The following is an 18657-nucleotide window of genomic DNA, read 5'->3' as shown; positions in this document are numbered from 1 at the left end:
GGTAAATAAGAATAATAGTTGAATTTGGCGTAATAGTTGTCACCAATTCCTATTTAATCTGTGATTATACCGTAAAATGCGGTTCCGGAGAGACAGAGATAGATAGAAATATCTTACTCACTCTCACTTCACTTTTGTAACGGTATTGCGTCCGTGCGGGAGTGTCCAAGAAAGTCGGGTGTACGGCAAACGAGAATGATAAGCGAGTGACAAGTGGTGGAATTGCTTAGGTTGTGGATAATGTAGGTCGGATATATGAGTTTGTTTGGGTTTCATGTTGGATACTTGTGACTTAAAACTGGTGTAGTTCGTTTAAATTATTGATATTCGCTAACGAAGGCATCAAAACTGTCTTCCACAAATTGTGAATCTGTAATTAAGTGGTTATTGCATATTCGAACGCGTCGCAATGGCTGAGGCCGCAGGTGCAGCCAGCACCAACCCTAACGCAGAGATTGTGAGGGGCCAGGTCTTTGAAGTCGGTCCTAGATACACCAATTTACAATATATCGGAGAAGGAGCCTATGGCATGGTTGTGTAAGTACAAAAGACTTTTTGAAGTTGAAAATAACTATAAAATCATTGTTTAAAGTTTCATTACCAAGTCTTGATAATACTTGTTACTAAAAACAAAGTTTATTCAACTTGTATATTTTCAAACACTGGTGTTTTCAACATCACAAAAGTTTCATTGTCAAGTTGACGTAACGTAATATTTTCTATTTTCAGTAAAATTGATGAAAAATATTTATGCCGTATCGTATAAATAACATTTTAATATAGATCTGAAATGCCAAGTTGTTTTAAGATATCTTAAAATTTCAATTAATTGTTTCTTTTGTTTACATAACCTTTAATTTGATTGGTTCAATGGCATTTGTGGTTCAATATTGCTCATTTCGAAACCTCGAGACAAAAAATTAACTTTTTTTTATACTACATCACCAATCACAAAATAAATAATTTTATACCCTGTATGGTAATACAATCACCATTTGTCCATGGGGCTATTTATTAACATATTTTTTCCTTTGTAACTAGTTTTCCTCAAAACTGTATAACTTTATTTCACAGTCACTTAATTTTTTCAGTGTATGCAGGTGGCCGCTTGCTTACTCTACACAATATACTATAAAATAAATAACCATATACTATTAATAACTTTATCATAAAGGAATTAGAAGGCAGCCTGCGGGTTAGTTGCCATTTAATTTATGAAAAAAGACTGTATTTAAATTAAATCTCTTTAGAAAAACCCATATTATTGAGTTCAATGGAAATTAAGTTTTACCTTCATAACAATCTAGTCGCAAACTCATTATAAACAGATATTTGTTTAAATCATCAATTTAAACACTGAAATGTTCCAAAATAATTCATATACAATAAATAACAATGTTAGTCGGGGAAATTTTTTAAATTCAATTTCTTATTTACATTAAATTCTGAATATACATATGTACATTGTTATGTAAGTGTTTTCAATATTAGTGTTTAGTTAGCGTAAACCAATAGTTATATTACAAATGCTAACATCTGCACTTAGGTGTCTACCTAAAGCCTTACTAAAGAAAACTTTTATATTTAGATTACTAATCCCTATGAGTCCCCCGTTTAACTGACCAAAACAGACAACAACAAAATATTGATGTTAAACTTACAAAGATTATGTAGTACTATGAAAATATATAAATTTAATGAAATTATTAACCACACTCTAATTGTGAACAGCTTAGATTATGACTATTCATTTTGTAGTAGTTGGCTAGATCAGACTATCTATTTTCATCCTAAGGGTCCCATTGAGATAAAAAATATAGCCCAGTAAAGGCATTAAAAAATATTCTTGATTTGAATCCTAACTAATGAACATTTATACATGAAAGCAATTGATATATGTAATTGTACATTGATAAATTACCACTTTTATTTCCATGTAATATGGAAAACGAATACAAACAATGCTTGGTTTAAATAGCAAGTGTAATTTATCTGGATGAATATTCATGGTAGGCGATCGTGAGCTTACGCCGAAGATGATCTTAGCCGGCGGGGAGAGCTATGCGTGATAAAAATTCAAAATGCGCCAAACGACAGCGCAGCGTTGCGCGCCCGGCATCCGTCCTCATAACCGTATTCAATATCCAACAGACTTTTCGTTATTTATACGTCTGTGTCGGAATATAAATGGTCTATCCGGCGTCGGGAATAGGAATATGTTTTGTTATATCGTACATGTAACTCAAGGATTAGGAGCGTTTTGTTTCGTTTAAAACAATGGAGTCAATTTGAATACATATTCTGATTACCATCTGTATCCATTTATTAAACTTATTTCATAATAACTTTTACACGCGACTTCGTCTGCACGAAATTATAAAAAAAAACTTAGTAACCTTATGCTTTCTTCCAAGCTATGTTCAATATCTTTGCAAAAAATTTCAGAACCATTTATATATTTTACAATGAACTCTCCCACGCGAACTTTGCACTTTTTGCACTGAACCATTTCACGTCCACGTTTCACTTTTAAGGTCCTTTCAGTCCTTAGGGTAATTTTCAATGCTTTAGCTCAAATTTGCATCATACATCACCATTGCTACATCTTTATCTGTATAATTTATAAATCTATCATTGGGTTTTCGTCTCTAGCGACATACTAACGACTAAAATACGCTGAAAATTGCTGAGTCTTCTAAAAACATTTTATTTACTAATTTGTAACAAAAATTAACATTCCCAGACTTCTAAACGCTGATTATGTTAATATTATTAGCCATCACCGTTTTCATTTAATGTGGAAAACTGAATCCTCATTGCAGACCGTGTCTAGTGGGAATAGATAACCTAATTTTAACAACTGATTAGTCCAATTTACGAAATACAAAATTTGAGCGAACTAACCATACTTTTATTTTGAAAGGTAACATTTAAACCTGTTTTACGTTCCTATTTCATTGCAAAGTCAGTTTAACGTGTCTCTAAAACAATAGACAGTCGGACAGAAGAGTGTTTCCTTTGCTTCGTTTGTTAAATTTGATATTTTACATTACATGAATTGTCCACAGAATTTGGGTAACTACATTCATACCTACAAGGTTTGCTCCCATTTAGATTTCAAAATAAAGGGGATGTATTCCAATCGTTTGTGAGAGTTAAGTAAACAGAGGCGTCAATATCAAAGCACCACTGCAGTGAACAGTGAAGCTTCTTTGAGTTAAATTCGGGTACTAAATGAACGGCTGTCAGGCTTCCGGTCGGATTATCGTTAAAGCCAACAAGTTTAAGCTAGACTGGTTTCATTTCTAATCTATGACGTGGCCAAGAACTTAGCCTTTACGTCCGAGTTACTTTTTACTGGCATCTTTATAAATTTAAAAGTCCTCAAAACCCCTTTATATTATAATTTAAATTGTTCAAGAAAAATTACTTGAATATAAAGCATAAATACGTATTTGAAGGGATACAGCTGAAACGGACCTAAAGATGCAAATTTTAATTATAGCTGCGACGCCCCTTCACTACATAAATAACTCCAACATCCCTTTGTCACTTGACGATATGTGAACTTGTGGGTCATCAAATGTTATTTTACATTAAAATAAACTCGATAGTAAACGGAACAAATCGCTATACTCTGTTGACCAAGTTAATCAAGGGCCCGCGATCCCTGTCTCAAAAAAAATAACAAAAAAAATATTTCGTTGACCACAAATTGAATACCTGGAAATTGGTTATGGAATTACGGGGATGCGGGTATTATTTACCAGCGGATGTTGGTCGAAGAAACGACCACAATGTTATAGAGTTCTCAAACCGTAAGCCCGAAGGATTTAGGATAAATTGAAACTGAAAAAATATAATATGATTATTTTTGTTGAAAATATTTGTAGCAGAAGTTTTGTCATCAAATACGAAGCTGAACACATTGTTATTTATTTATATACAGGGTGTAGATAATTTTGTCAATGATATTTTCGCATTGAGTGAGCGCGACAATCATCACATTTTAACGAAAAAAAGCATCATGTATGTTGTGAATTTATTGGGTTTGATTGGATTGAATAAAATTTTTGCTCAATGTTGTTTATTGGCGGTGTAAAAAAAAACAACGTTGTTAGCAATCCATGCCACAATGGTTAATTTAATTAGAAAAAATACGTTACGTGATTAGGAATTATCTAAGTGTGTATTATTATGCCGATCGAAGTATTCTGAGAAATCTGTTACTGCCTTCCCAATGAAATGGTCTGGCAAAAAACGTTCAGTCACCAAAATTATGTTTGGTTATTTCCTTTCTAGGCTAAGTCAGTGATGTCAAATGTCATTTAACTCTTATTCGCTTTAAATATGTAAAGTCGATGATTATACATGTTATTGCCGGCTGATTCTATTAAATCCAATATTTTATTCTAGTAGGAAAAGGACAATAAGTTGAAATAGGTTTACCCGTAACGGTTTCTCTAAAAATACTAAGACTGTATGGTGCTTTATTATGGTAGTTATGTTTAAAACTGACGCAGTTTTTGAGAAAAGAATTTTCATTTAGAAGGTTTCACAGCGTAATAGCGGACTGAGACGGCATTCCACTTGAAGTCTTGTTTAAGATGAAAGGGTTGTAATGAACACGATTATAGTAAATTGCTTTCCATTTATACCACGTTATACTTAAAATTGTATACTTTAGTGTAAGTTTTAATTACAAATATTTGCTATGTATAACTGTAGTCTAAATTTAGTTGTATACCGAGGTTTTGTTTGTAATTTAGCAATCAGAAGTGGTATTCGAGAGTGGATTCCTGGCGCGCCAGCTGACAGAATGTCGTATGGTCCAATGCCAGCGCGGGTACGGTATAGGCCACATTTCACTGAGCACAAGTTATTCCACTAGATTACGCTCTCCGCGGCCGCTCTCCTTGGGAATTGCCGAGACCTCCGCAGAGTTAATCGAGCCATGAAACTTATTATTTGTCACTTCACTGACTCCAATATCCGTAGAGGATTTTCGTATACATTGTTTAGTGTTTAAAGTGAAGGGCAATTTGTATTTACTCAACTTTACTCGTTTATAAAATAGAAAAGGTCAAGTTTATAAATAAATAATTAAATACACCAAGGAACAATAACGCTTCTATTCTTTCTATCATGAAAACAACTGATTCTCTAACATTAAGCATTCGCAACTAAGGAATATTAATAAGGTAAAATGGAAAAGGAAAATTGGATATTGTATACTTTCGGACATCACTTAACTTAAAAAAGAATATTTATGTTTACTACATTGCATTTTTTTTAACCCGCGTTATGTTATACGAATACCACTGTTAATATTGCAATTTTTTCTTAACTATTTGTTACATTATAAGTGGATTTAACATCGTAGCAAAAGCTCCAACACTAAAAATATTGCGAAGTCATTTGAAACATTCTGTATTCAACACTTTTTTAATATCCTCTTTATGGGTTCGGCACTGACGCCATAAAGAGTTAAGATTTTTTTTTTACTTTTAGATTGCTTAATTTTCTTAGATATTTTGTTGGCTACTTAACTTTTTTGTGATTTTAGTGTCGGGGATTCGATTTACAAGTAGGCAAAGTAAAAATTCGAAACTAATTGCATTGTTGGTCGCTAGAATATTTTGTTTGCACAAACGTTGAATCTTCGACGCGAGTCGTCTATTCTATCAGTAAAGCATAGCGACTACATGTCAACTGTATAGATTTGCTTCGCCATCTTGAAAATTGCCACGACTTGTCTCACGACGCAACCAGATTGACAGGAATGTCTTTCGATGGTTAGAAATCTCGGCAACGCGCGCTATGTGCGAACCTCTATGACAATGAGGAAATCTGGCTGGATTTCGAAGATTTAAGTTGTGTACGAAGGTACTAAGTTGTTTGATCCGTGATGACAACTGTTTTGTTTATGCACTCCTAGTACTCGATCCGTTTGATTAGTCTGAATATCTAATCTGGAATTGTATTAATTTCATTCAATAAAATGTGAATGTAAACGTTTTCTGTCATATGATACTGTTTATTACCATGTATGTGTACTCCTTATCTATTGCATGCAGATATAGATAAAGTCATTTTTGTCGTTGGCTTTCGTAGAATTTGATTTTATAAAAATGATCGTTGTATGATTTTAAGAAATCGATCACTCGTATATTTGTTTTCATATCAGTGATCAGCGACCTGAAATTGCTTTGCCCGGGTGGCAAAAAATATACGTCTGATCTCTTCTCTGTCATATTGGTATCAATACCCTTCCCGTTGTTTTCCTTTTCCTTATTTTGTAGTATAAACATTTGCAATTACAATGTCTACGTCTTGTAGCAAAATAAGTAGTGAACGAAATAATTTACTAAAAGTTTCTATCCGTATTTATTTTTCAAACGCAACGTTAGTAATACTATCAAGGTTAGCGATTCCAGCATTTTTTGCAGCATTTGGGACTTGGGATAAATAATGATGAATTCCCGCGCCATATTGGATTGCGTGTTGCGTTCTCAGCCACGTGCCGAGCCGGTGTACGCGAGCTCCGTCGCTGATCGCATTTCAAGGTGAACAGTTAGGAATTGAAGCAACGACACATTTAATGCGCGAATCGCATTTTTTGCACTATAAAAACATTCATAACTGTACCGCGATCTGAGACTTGTGCAAGTCGAGAGAATTATTAAATAGAATATAGATATTTTTTAAAGCCAACTAGAGAACCGTTATTCACCGTTATCATCCTGGTAACACTAAGGGCAAAATTATGACAATATAATGCCTGATGAATGTCATCTAAGTGTCCGTAAGATAGTTCAAGTTAATAAAGCGAATTAAAAAGGCGGCATAGTGCTTAGTATAGTCAAGGTTAGCCGATAATAAATTACTTGATTGAAATCCTTTTAACAACTGTGTTGAGTCTTTAACCGTCATTGTGATCGTGTACCTAAATATACATTAAAATTTATTAATGTTTAATTGGAGCTCTTCGGATGCCCATTTTCTATGTTCTTAAACGTCTCTACTGAAGCATTGATTAAGATTAGTTTAAATATAACATTTTGGTAAATTAATTAAGTTTGTTATTTTTTAAATATATGTCATTATTTCCCTTTTGAACTCGTAAATGTTAAATAACGGCCGACCTTCATTAAGTGTGTACATAGCGTTAGTTTCAATTAGCTAAAATTGAGCTAACAGTGACACATTTTCGGCGCGTTCACCCCCCATTATGACGTCAAAGGTCCCAAAGCCTAGCTGACGCGGCATTTATTAAATCCGTGAAAGCTTTCATCGCCGCCAGTAATGAATTCCTTTTGTACGGGCTAATGTTCAACTTCGCGTTGCTAAAGCTATAATACTGACATTTGTATATGTCAGTAGAAATTCCAAAATGTTTATAACCAATTCTAGCTCTTATTCATATTAATAGGTATTTTTCGTCACAGTATAAATTAGAATGTTTAAAAGAATGAGTCAGAGGCTATAGGTGTGACACGGTATAATATGAAAGTACGACAATCATTTACAAATCGTTTTTATTCAGTACTAACTGTCGCCCGCGACTCCGTACGCGTGGAATTTAAAAAAAACATAATTAGTAGCCTATTTGTTCTACCAGAGTATGTTCTATATGTATGCCAAATTTCGTCAAGATTCCGTTCCAAGATCCGTTTTGGAGATACCTTCAAAGAAACATCCATCCATCACTCTAAAACATTCGAATTTGTAATATTAGTAAGATTTACCTTTCAATTAAAGCTCAATACGCGCCAATGTAACTCATAATTTGATTTCTAACCAGTCTGTCAGCACATTACCGTTTGCAAGCATATATTGTATTATTATGACATTATATTTAGAATGATTAGCGTTCAAAGCGACATGTAGACGCTGAATCAAGCGTGTCGTTGCGATGACTCACAGATACCGGCTCAGTCACTGTAGTCTCGCACCTCCGTGCGTTATACCTCAATTTTTCCTGCTTCAAATCTGCGGATGTAACAAATGTACGTGCCTCGAACGATAGAACACTATGCCACTGTATTGTTTTAGAACAATAGACAAGTTGATTTTCATTTACTTTTGATTTCAATTGTTTTTATTTAGAATGTCTATGGCCATATCTGAACTCAGTCAGCATTTACTATAGAATTATAGAAAAGAATAACACAGATAATATTTAGGGTGAAGTTTTGAGTTTAGAAGGGAATCCAAATATACTGGTTTTAACCAGTTTGTTTGTTGTTTTAACAATAAATAATAAATCATAAAAATAGTATTACGTCGTGTGCTCATTAAAATCTTACTAATAAAAAAATGCGAAAGTTTAAATGGATGGATGGATAGATGGATGTTTGTTAGAAAATATCTCTGGAACGGTTCAAGGCATCTTGATGAAATTTGGCATAGATGTAGAACATAGTCTGGAAGAACATATAGGCTTATAATGTTTTTTTTTTAATTCCGAACGGAGTCGCAGGCAACAGCTAGTGTTGATATTCAAATGTATAGAAATAACAAGTAATAAATTAAAATTTATGCTTCCATTTTGATATATAAAATAATGTGTTCAATCATTTTACCTTATTATTTTCTCAATAACAAATATCGTAAAATTTCGTGCAAGTATTTCGTACTTTGTAATTTGTAAAATTTTATCCGTTGTCTGCTTAAAAACATTTAATATGATACGAATGAAAAAGCTTTCCAAAACCCTTTTCGCTTAAGCCTTTAGATATAAGCTTAATTTGTTTAGAATTTATCTTCACATCGTTTATAAAACAGAAAGCAAAATCATTGTAGATTTTTTTTAATTGTTTTATAATTTACAAATAAACAATTACTTATACTCAAGCTTGTTATTTCATGTTTATATTAATAATCAAAATTTACCTTGTATAGGTTAAACTCAATAAAATAACATTTTCCTCTTTACGACAATACTTCGAATTCGCTGTCGGTGAATTCTTTTGATGACAAACAATTATTTTATCTTACCATTATTATAAAGAGGAAAGATTTGATTATTTGTTTGCATTGAATAGGCTCCGAAACAAGTGAACCGATTTTAAAAATTCTTTTTCTTCTTTGTCCTTGCAGTCTTTTCAGACTGGCCATAGTCATCAAGTATCGGCTACACTATTTATGTGATATTTATAACTAGATTTTTTTTTAATTCCTCATGGACGAAGTCGCAGACAACTGTTGGTTTTCTTAGCCCTTCCAGAATGTTCTCAAATTATTTTGCGTAAAAAAAATTGTGGGTTAGCTAAGATTACTTTGCAAAAGGTTTCTCAGTTATATTTGTAGGAAGTTGTTGGGTACAAGAGCATGACATATTGCGGAGCCAAACTTTATCAATTTAGCATATAAAGCTTATGTTTGTGGTGTGGGAGATACGTTTATCCACTTACCCTTTACAAATATGGCCAAAGATGATTATTATTGTTATTTTAAGACCTCTACTGTGTTAAATCTACTCTATTATTTTAATAATATGACTTTGATCTATATATTAATAATTTATATGAAAAACATAATAATACGTCTGTTTTATGACGCAGAAAACTTTTCTATCCACCTGTCTATAGACTACGTTCATCCCCCGAGGATATAACAACGGAAACTTTACAATTGAATGAAATAGAAAATTTATAACATGGAACCTGTTGGAAAAGTTCTACCTGATGCTACATGTGTTCTAATATTTTCTATAAAATCTTGTTAGCTCGGGTTACTATGAACACAGATTCTTATTTTTTTTCTCGTATACCCAAAGCTTTACTCCCGATTTTTTTGGATATTTTTTTTAGAATTAAAGAATTGATTCATATCCCTTGTAGCTGTTTCTTGTTTATCTATTTTTGTGTATATTTTTGAAAATATTATTGGTGCATTTGAAGCCAGACTTTCTCAAAGTATTATCAAAAAACCGTACATAGTTGCAGTTATGTTTTATTTAAAAAAATATAGGAAGAAAAACTGAATTAATGTTAGTAGATATCGTGGAAGGGACATTTGTCAGGGTAACGATCGTGTTACATGAAAACACGAGTATAACGGTTTCTCGGCTACAAAGTCGGTCTATCATCTTGCTTCGTTATCACAGCTCTTCCAGGAAAACACCTCCGAATTGTTCTCTTTCTTTTAAAAAACGATATAATGATGGTTTTTGCAATACTGTGATTTTCTAATCGTCGGAATATTTTGATAAATATTTGAATTCCCACCGAGCGTGCGGCAGTTCTTATTCCTTTAACAGATTGAAAAAAAAATTGACCGCTTCAGAGCTCGCTTGCTTTATTCTTATTTGGTCTAGGGTGGGAAAGCGAGTGATTTAATTAAAAGAAACGTATAAACGAAGTATTTTCTAAATGTTTATAAAAAATGTACACTTGAAATGTCCAATTTATAACCACTGTGTAGTTTAATAAAGTCGAGTGAGGTCCGTCGGGAGAGGACCCGATTTTGCACTTTAACATTCAGCGCCCTTGTTACTCTAACAAGAGGGTTGTTTTCTAAACTACTATGAAATATTAATGTTGTTTTATGTCCAAGCGTAAAAGTTTGTTTACTGATGTATTTAAAGGTGAAATTGATCGACAGTTATGGTTTACAAAACAAATAGAAAACATCATTATTTCATTTGAAAAAAGTACTTTCATTATCGTCTTAAAATAGTGCAGTTGATTTTCCTCTCACTTATATATCTCACTCTCGGTCGACCACGACTCTGTCCGCGCGGAATAAAAAAAAGGAGCTTACTTGTTCTTCCAGACTATGTAATACATCCATTTAACTATTGTTGAGCTACTTAATAACAAACATCCAACCATCCATCTCAACATTCGCAATTATAACATTAGTAAGAATCGGTAAGAAGTAAGATTGGCGTATGACGAATTGGATTGATAATTATTGTTGTATTCATATCAAGGGTTATTTGTTTACATGACGATGTTTTGAATACCATCTTAAAGTTATGACGATTATAAATAGTTGATTGATAATAAAACAATCATTGTTTGTTAACTGAGATGATAATTAGTTATGGTTTTCATTTGTAAAAAACATGTTGTTATACCTCTCATACAAGTACTTGTACAACACGACAATAAAATTTTACGGTTGAGCAAATCAAAGCGAATTTACTTGCATTATAAGTAAGTCATACAAGGGCGATGATAGTCATTTTTCTAATACGCCGGTATCGTCTAGTTTGCGTTTGTATTTACTTGTTGTACATCAGTATTTTTTCTATAAATCTAGGTTTATGTTTAGTCATTAAAAATACCCGTAAACAACACTCACACAATAAATAATTTGTTTTATAAATGTTCGTAAGTATAAAATTACGTGACAATGGCATTATCAAGTACAATAAAGAAACATGGAAACAAGGTTATATTATTAATTTTTATACTTATCGATGGCAGGTAATTTTCCTATTGAGAGGTTGCTGACTATGACTATTTTGCTCCAAAAAATATATATACTATACTATAAATATACTATTTTATTAAGGCATAATATGATTTTTTAGGGGTGACAAACTAAAACGTTAGGGTAGAGATTTTTGTACGACATACTTAAGGCCAATCATAATTCAGTAAGCGTTCATATTGATAATTGATTGGAATAAATAACAATCCTATCTTGTCAACAGATCCGCCTTCGACAACGTGAAAGTAACAAAAGTGGCCATTAAGAAAATATCGCCGTTCGAACACCAGACGTATTGCCAAAGAACGCTCAGGGAGATAAAAATCCTGACCCGATTTAAGCACGAGAACGTAAGTATTTCTTTTATTGCAAATAACAAGATGACGTAAAGTAAGATTACCCATCAATCGAGATGAAATGCCTCGTTACTATTAAATATGCCTGCTCCAATTACTAAACTAAACATTTTTCTGTATTTTCACCAACGATACAGCTGTCGTAGGCCAGATTTGCTCGACTCGAATTGTCTCATTTGTATTTGTATGTCAGTAACTGTATATTTCATGGCATAAGATTAATTTTAGAATATCTGTTGGGGTTTTAAAGTATTTTTCATGGTTTTTGTACTTCGAATTAAAATTTAATGAATATACGCAGAATGTATGTAAACAGAATTATTTCTACAAATAAAGCTGATTAATATGTTTACAATTTACTTATCTTTATAATAATGCGGGCAAGTTCACACGTAAAATCTTGACATCGCGCGCGCACATTGTACCATCCCATATTGTTTCCCACATGTTGCCGATAAAGTGGGGGTTGTTTTTTGTAATGTTGTGACCAAACAGGACGCCGTTGTTATCTCGAGCGTGTCGTTTCCATTTTGTTTTGTTCCAGATCATCGACATTCGGGACATTTTAAGAGCAGAGACTATCGACCAAATGAAGGATGTGTATATCGTTCAATGTTTAATGGAGACAGATTTATACAAACTGTTAAAAACGCAGGTAACATAACCGTAATTTTATGATACATTATTTTGTACATTTTTTTTTAATCTTTAATTTATACTCTTATGAAGTTCGTAACGGGGCTAATGGTTTTTTACGTAACTTATAAATCTATTCAGTATCACTGAACTGTGAAAGTATGTTGTTTGATATATGTTTTGTATGGCTTGGTTTGGTTAGTAATGTAACCATGTACCTGATGTTTATACGCGACATCTAATATTAATTAATGTCTTATATTGCAAACAATAGCCAAATTATAGAAAAACATGAATGTGGTATATTTCGGCTTTTTTTTGTTTTATATTCAACATCGTTTCTAATTAATATATATCGAATACTAATAATGTTTGAGTCAAATGTATGTTGTTATTTTTACAAATAAAATAAAGGCGTATTACATAACCCTTAAATCGACGAAATTATTTGTGGCAAAAAAACTGTTTTTTTTGTAGTAAATTCATACTTACGTAATTTTCTCTAGACTAGTTCAATTGTTGTTCGTCATACTGGACACCATCGAATTAAGGGTTAAACAAAAAAAAAAGATATTTAAACGAGTGTTCTATTTCAGAAATTAAGCAACGATCACATCTGTTACTTCCTGTACCAAATCCTGCGAGGTTTGAAATACATCCACTCTGCGAATGTGCTCCACAGGGACCTGAAGCCCTCCAATCTATTACTCAACACCACCTGTGATTTGAAGGTTACTTTTATACATGTTACGAACATCGCTTTCCACTTACATTGTTATTGAAATTAATGGATATTCCAAGCTATCAATATACCTTTTGAAATGTTTTTTATGTGCTCATAGTTTATGTTCAAATAAAAATGTACGGTCTTTTTTGTTGCAAAAATCATTTTGATTATTTTTTATTGGAGAATAAAAAAAAACAATGTTACTTGCTAAGTCTACTTTAGAGCCTAGCTTTATTTAGAGACTTCAATATGCTGGTGATTTAGTCTAATTCCGAGCTCCCAAAACTATTGAAAAGTCGTTTATTCATTGTTTTGTCTCTGAATACTTTCGATATTTAAAATCTAGCAGTCGCTAAATTAACACTCTATTTAAATCATTCTATTTCTACCAACAATTTGTTGATCGACACATGATTTGGGAAACATTAACAAACAACCTGATTTGTCAAACTAGTCGAGAAACATTATTCTGTTTCCAAGAACTGATTCGGCTTGGCTATTAAAAATTTATAGAGTTGTTCTAAGCAAGAGCTATTCTGGCAGCGACGTGTCAACAACAAATAATGAATGGTCTCGTGGTTGTCGAGTGGCAGTTTTCATTCCACAGTCAGCAAACTGTTTAATATTAAACCGTGACAAATGAGCTTATTTGACGACAGAACTCCGACGTTTTAATTAAATATTAATCAGATTCACACTTGAATATTTATTTCTTGCACAATGAAAACGTTTTTACATTTTCGTTTCATCTGTATAGTGAGTTAGATTATTTCGTGACTAAAAAGGAAAGAAGATCGTATATAGGACATAGGCATGGAGAGAAAGAGAGGGAAAATCTATATAGGGAGTAGCAAAGAAATAGAAGAAAGTTATTTGGCAATTGTGTTTTTCTAGCATATGAAAGGTTTGATATATGACAAAGTGTTGTATTGTTAACAATGTTATAGATATGTGACTTCGGTCTGGCACGCGTGGCGGATCCTGACCACGACCACACCGGCTTTCTGACGGAGTACGTAGCCACGCGCTGGTACCGGGCACCGGAGATTATGCTCAACTCTAAGGTAAGGTTAATCACTGGTCGCTAAAAATGGATAGGTGATTGCTTGTAAGTGACTGCTTTAATTACGTTCCGATTTAAACGCGTCTTACGTGATCGTTAATTCTAGTTATATATAACCGCTACTATCAACGCCAAAATGGCGAAAATCAAATATGCACGAAATACTACGTCGTATAGCCAGTCCATTTATAGAGGTCAGTGCATTTAACCCTTTAAATACTTGTGGCTGATGCGAATAATTGCAACGAAGGTCGATATGTCAGTTTAACGATCAGTGTTACTACGAATTTTTCGTATGAAAATGAAATCACCAGGCACTTTAATTGTGACAGGGTTACACGAAATCAATCGACATCTGGTCAGTGGGTTGCATCCTGGCGGAGATGCTGTCCAACCGGCCCATCTTCCCCGGCAAGCACTACCTCGACCAGCTCAACCATATCCTCGGTGTGCTCGGCTCACCCAGCCAGGAGGACCTTGACTGCATCATCAATGAAAAGGTACATTTTGTAAAATAAAAAAAAATTGAAGTCCATCTTTCTTTATAGACCGAGACTAATCAGTGATATATCGTACTTTAAAATTGGTTAATTCTGAAGTTTACATGAATATATATTCTTCTAGATTGTAATACATTTACACCAAATATCATTGAGATCCGTTTTCAAGTGAAAACACTGGCTTGGGTTATGAAAACATTAACTTTCTAGCATCATCTAGTTCAAAGCTGTAACCATAGTTTGTCACAAGGTATTTTAACAACAGCTAAATTAATATAGATGACATTTGGCATAGATATAAAATTTAGTTTAGAACAGTGGTTCCCAAACTTATTTTGTCTACTGCCCACTTTGAGAATAGATATTTTTTTAGCGCCCCCATATTTTCACATATTTCAAAACCACTATAACTTCAAATTTAATTAATTAATTATTGTGACCTACATATGTATATTAACGGAGAATTCTAAACGAAACTTTTACTATAACCCGCAACTTGAGACCTGCAGCACCCACAAGGGGCGTTATCGTCTACTTTGGGAAAGACTGGTTTAGAAGAACACATAAACTACTTACTACCTATTAAGTTTTTTTTTTAATTCCGCGCGGAAGAAATCGCGTACATCGTCTAGTTCTAAAATGTACTTTTGTAAATGTGTTACGAGTAAATAGTGTAATGTATTCCTTCTTTTTATCAATTCCGATCCGAGTTCCGAAATCGGACGACACGACAGACCGCCAGATTCCATCCACACCGCCTGGATGGCTGACGTTCCACAACGGTGCGATCCTCGCGCAATTTCTTGCCTCGCACAGTCGCGTTGTGGAACGGTCTGTCCTCGACGGTATTTACAAACCAATATGACTTAGGGACGTTCAAGAAGCGAGCATACCATTTCCTTAAAGGCCGGCAACGCATCTGCAGTTCTTCTGGTGTTGCAGAGGTCCAAGGGTGTCGTTGATGACCTCGGTGTTCCCGCAGATCGTTTGCCCCCTTCTCTTATAAAAAAAAATGATTTAAAAAAAACCGCAGTTAAAATTTGTAGAATACATTCCCAAGTTTAGAAATAAAAACATTGTTGCGTAACACAGTAACAAGTCGTCGTGTTCCGTATAAAAGTTAGTTCATTGTTTTATTTGTGTTTCGGTTATTTTACTTTTGGATGACGCTAAAAATAACTCTGGAAGGAAAAGTTTGTGCGCCTGTCGTCACCACTCTCGATTGTCGCTTTTGTTGCTTTCATTTCAGGCCGTCGAATCTGAATGATATATTTTTTCAATTTCATTGTTCTTTCTATGGAAAAGCTAGATCTATACGTTGTATCATATTGCAATTGGAGTACATGTGTTTTAGTGTGAATTTGCACTGATTATAACATCACATAAAAATTCTATGAAAAACTGGGATCACAAATTTAAAAAAAAAATTGTAAAATCGTAATATTACTTCTTAAATTAATAAATATATATAAAATGTTCGTGTCACAATGGCTTGACAGGATTTTATGAAATTTTATATTTCAGTAGGTCTGAGAATCGATTACTATCTATTTTTTAATCCCGCACGAACGGAGTCGCCGGCGACTGCTAGTATGTTTATAAAATGTTTCTCATACTAACTATTAACCATATATCAATATTAAAGTACCCTTACGTCATTGTGTAGGTATGCTTTGCACTTTAAAGTGCATACTCTTGTAAATCTATTTATCGTTCTACTGATAAAGTGAATTAAACGTTGCTTTTTGCTGTGGAATAGTAAATAGATTTACTGACAGTTTATTTGCTTAAATGTGCTCTTATCAGACTGAGCTGTTATTGTATACTTTGATGTAAAAAGATGAGTAGTCTAAATAGACATACTCGTATGTTCGAGTTTGTAAAGGGATGTTTTTAATATAGACTATAATTTGGACGGTTTGAACTAAATTTTGTCCTTCTTTTTGTGCCATAATGCCCTAGGCGCAAAGGAGTACTAAGGACGTTGAAATTTTTTATCTAACAGATTAAAATTAATATTTCGACCTGACCAACATCTTCCATTACCATAAGGCATTTTAGATCCTAGATTTAGTGGGTCGAGACGAATTGATCGTGTTACGTAATCTTGACTCTGTTGGGTATGTCCAGGCTCGTGGCTACATGGAGTCCCTGCCGTACAAGCCGCGCGTACCGTGGGCTGAACTGTTCCCCGGAGCGGATCCGCGAGCGCTGGACCTGCTGCACCGCATGCTCACCTTCAATCCCCACAAGCGCATCACCGTGGAAGAAGCACTCGCACATCCTTACCTCGAGCAGTACTACGATCCCAATGATGAGGTTAGTACCCCCATGCAATACGCCCCCCATCGAAAAATGTTAAACGCGATTTAAATACCTTTTTATTTGTGTGTTTTTAATTATTTTATTAAGATTATTATTATTAATGTAATTAAGTAAAGTATAAATATAACGATTTCCTGAGTGACGTGATGTTATCGAAGTTTTGACGAAGATCGAGTCTGTGCGCGCTGAATTTTCAACATTGAAAATTTTCCAGCAAAATGCACAATAACAGTATCGTAACTAAAATCACCAATCACAACCAACTGACTTCCATTTAGACTTTCATAAAAATACCGTAAAAAAAAGCGAAATTTCTTTGATGATATCTATTTTTAAAACTCTATAACTCACTACTTAATGACCCTAATGAAGAGTAGCTCAAAATGTTTCTTAGAGCCTAAATCTAAAATTGCAGTCACACACGCAAAACAATGGATTGCTTTTCCCAAACTTAATATTTTACGTGCGTATCGTGTAAAACGTGTTATTAGCTTTAACTTATGATCCTGTCCTAATCTGGTTAAGGATGTTTAGAGACATGACGGTGCGGTGACGTCACGAACGCTTTTACGATGCAATAAGCGATGTCGTAAATACAGCGGACTTGGCCTTTAATCGTCATTACGCTGTTGATATAGGCTGTTTTGTTAATTTATCTTATTTACTACATATCCTAATATACATAGGTATAAGTTATATATCTTTAGTAAATAGTTTTAATGTCTTTAATCTTGTAAATTATAGGTGAGAGGAGATAAAAAAAAGTTTAATTTGGCACAACAATGTTATAAAGTTTAAATAAACTAGAATTTTATCGACATATAATTTCTACATATTTTATAATAATATGACTCGTAATAAAATACAAAAGCAAGATGTAAATGAATTTCTTTCTTGCAGCCTGTGTCGGAGGAACCTTTCCGGTTCGCAATGGAATTAGACAATTTACCTAAGGAGACTCTCAAGAAATACATCTTCGAGGAAACTTTGCTATTCAAGCTACAGAACGAGGGCGCATAAACCAAACAAAAGTAAAACCCTATTTCCACTTAGCAGCTAGTCGCGCGATTCCGACCGTACGTTGTAATATATGGTACATGACTCCATACAAATAGCGATCGGTTATAGTCGCGCGATTAACCGCTAAGTGGAAACAGGATCTAAGACCTGTCCATAGACATCGTGACGTCACGGACACATGTTTCATCTAATTTTATTTTTCAGTCTTTAGTGTTTAAGTTCCGTGTACATTAATTGAATGACTTTTTTAATCTACATTTGCAAACTGTTTGATTCTTTAAATTGAGTTTTTTTTTATTCTACATTATCTGTGACTAGGAATTTTATCAAATGTTACGATATCTTATCTGTCGTATGTGATTACTAGATTATTACGAAGTTTTTGTTTTTTCAAATAAGTTTAAGGATAATAAATAAAATATGAGACAAAATACTTAATTGAAAATTCGTTCTCCATTTTAATAATGTTCGGAATATAAAATTTTATAAATGATTACGAAATTTAAAAAAAATTGACAAAATATTTGTTGTTCTAAATTTAAAATAAATGATTAAAATAGTTTTGAATAATAAATTACCAAAACG

The 18657-nt window shown here is 33.5% G+C and overlaps 1 protein-coding gene across 1 annotated transcript; it reads left to right on the top strand.

The window, feature by feature from the left end:
* Positions 1–136: 136 nt before the first annotated feature.
* rl (Mitogen-activated protein kinase rl) lies at positions 137–18583 on the top strand. Its single transcript, XM_013325235.1, has 8 exons — positions 137–537; positions 11669–11795; positions 12346–12456; positions 13034–13168; positions 14112–14228; positions 14560–14727; positions 16858–17046; positions 17953–18583. The coding sequence occupies exons 1-8, from the start codon at positions 410–412 to the stop codon at positions 18070–18072; spliced, it is 1095 nt and encodes a 364-aa protein (XP_013180689.1). The 5' UTR covers positions 137–409; the 3' UTR covers positions 18073–18583.
* Positions 18584–18657: the final 74 nt, after the last annotated feature.

This window comes from Papilio xuthus, unplaced genomic scaffold (genome assembly GCF_000836235.2).
Source record: "Papilio xuthus unplaced genomic scaffold, Pxut_1.1 DF824888.1, whole genome shotgun sequence".
Lineage (NCBI taxonomy): Eukaryota > Metazoa > Arthropoda > Insecta > Lepidoptera > Papilionidae > Papilio > Papilio xuthus.
Note: the sequence above shows the minus strand (reverse complement) of the source record. Positions and strands in the feature narration are given on the sequence as shown.

Coding starts and splice junctions, on each gene's coding strand:
- rl (XM_013325235.1), top strand. CDS start 410: ATGGCTGAGGCCGCAGGTGCAGCCAGCACCAACCCTAACGCAGAGATT. Junction 538..11,668: donor GGAGCCTATGGCATGGTTGT/GTAAGTACAAAA, acceptor TCTTGTCAACAG/ATCCGCCTTCGACAACGTGA. Junction 14,229..14,559: donor AGATTATGCTCAACTCTAAG/GTAAGGTTAATC, acceptor TAATTGTGACAG/GGTTACACGAAATCAATCGA.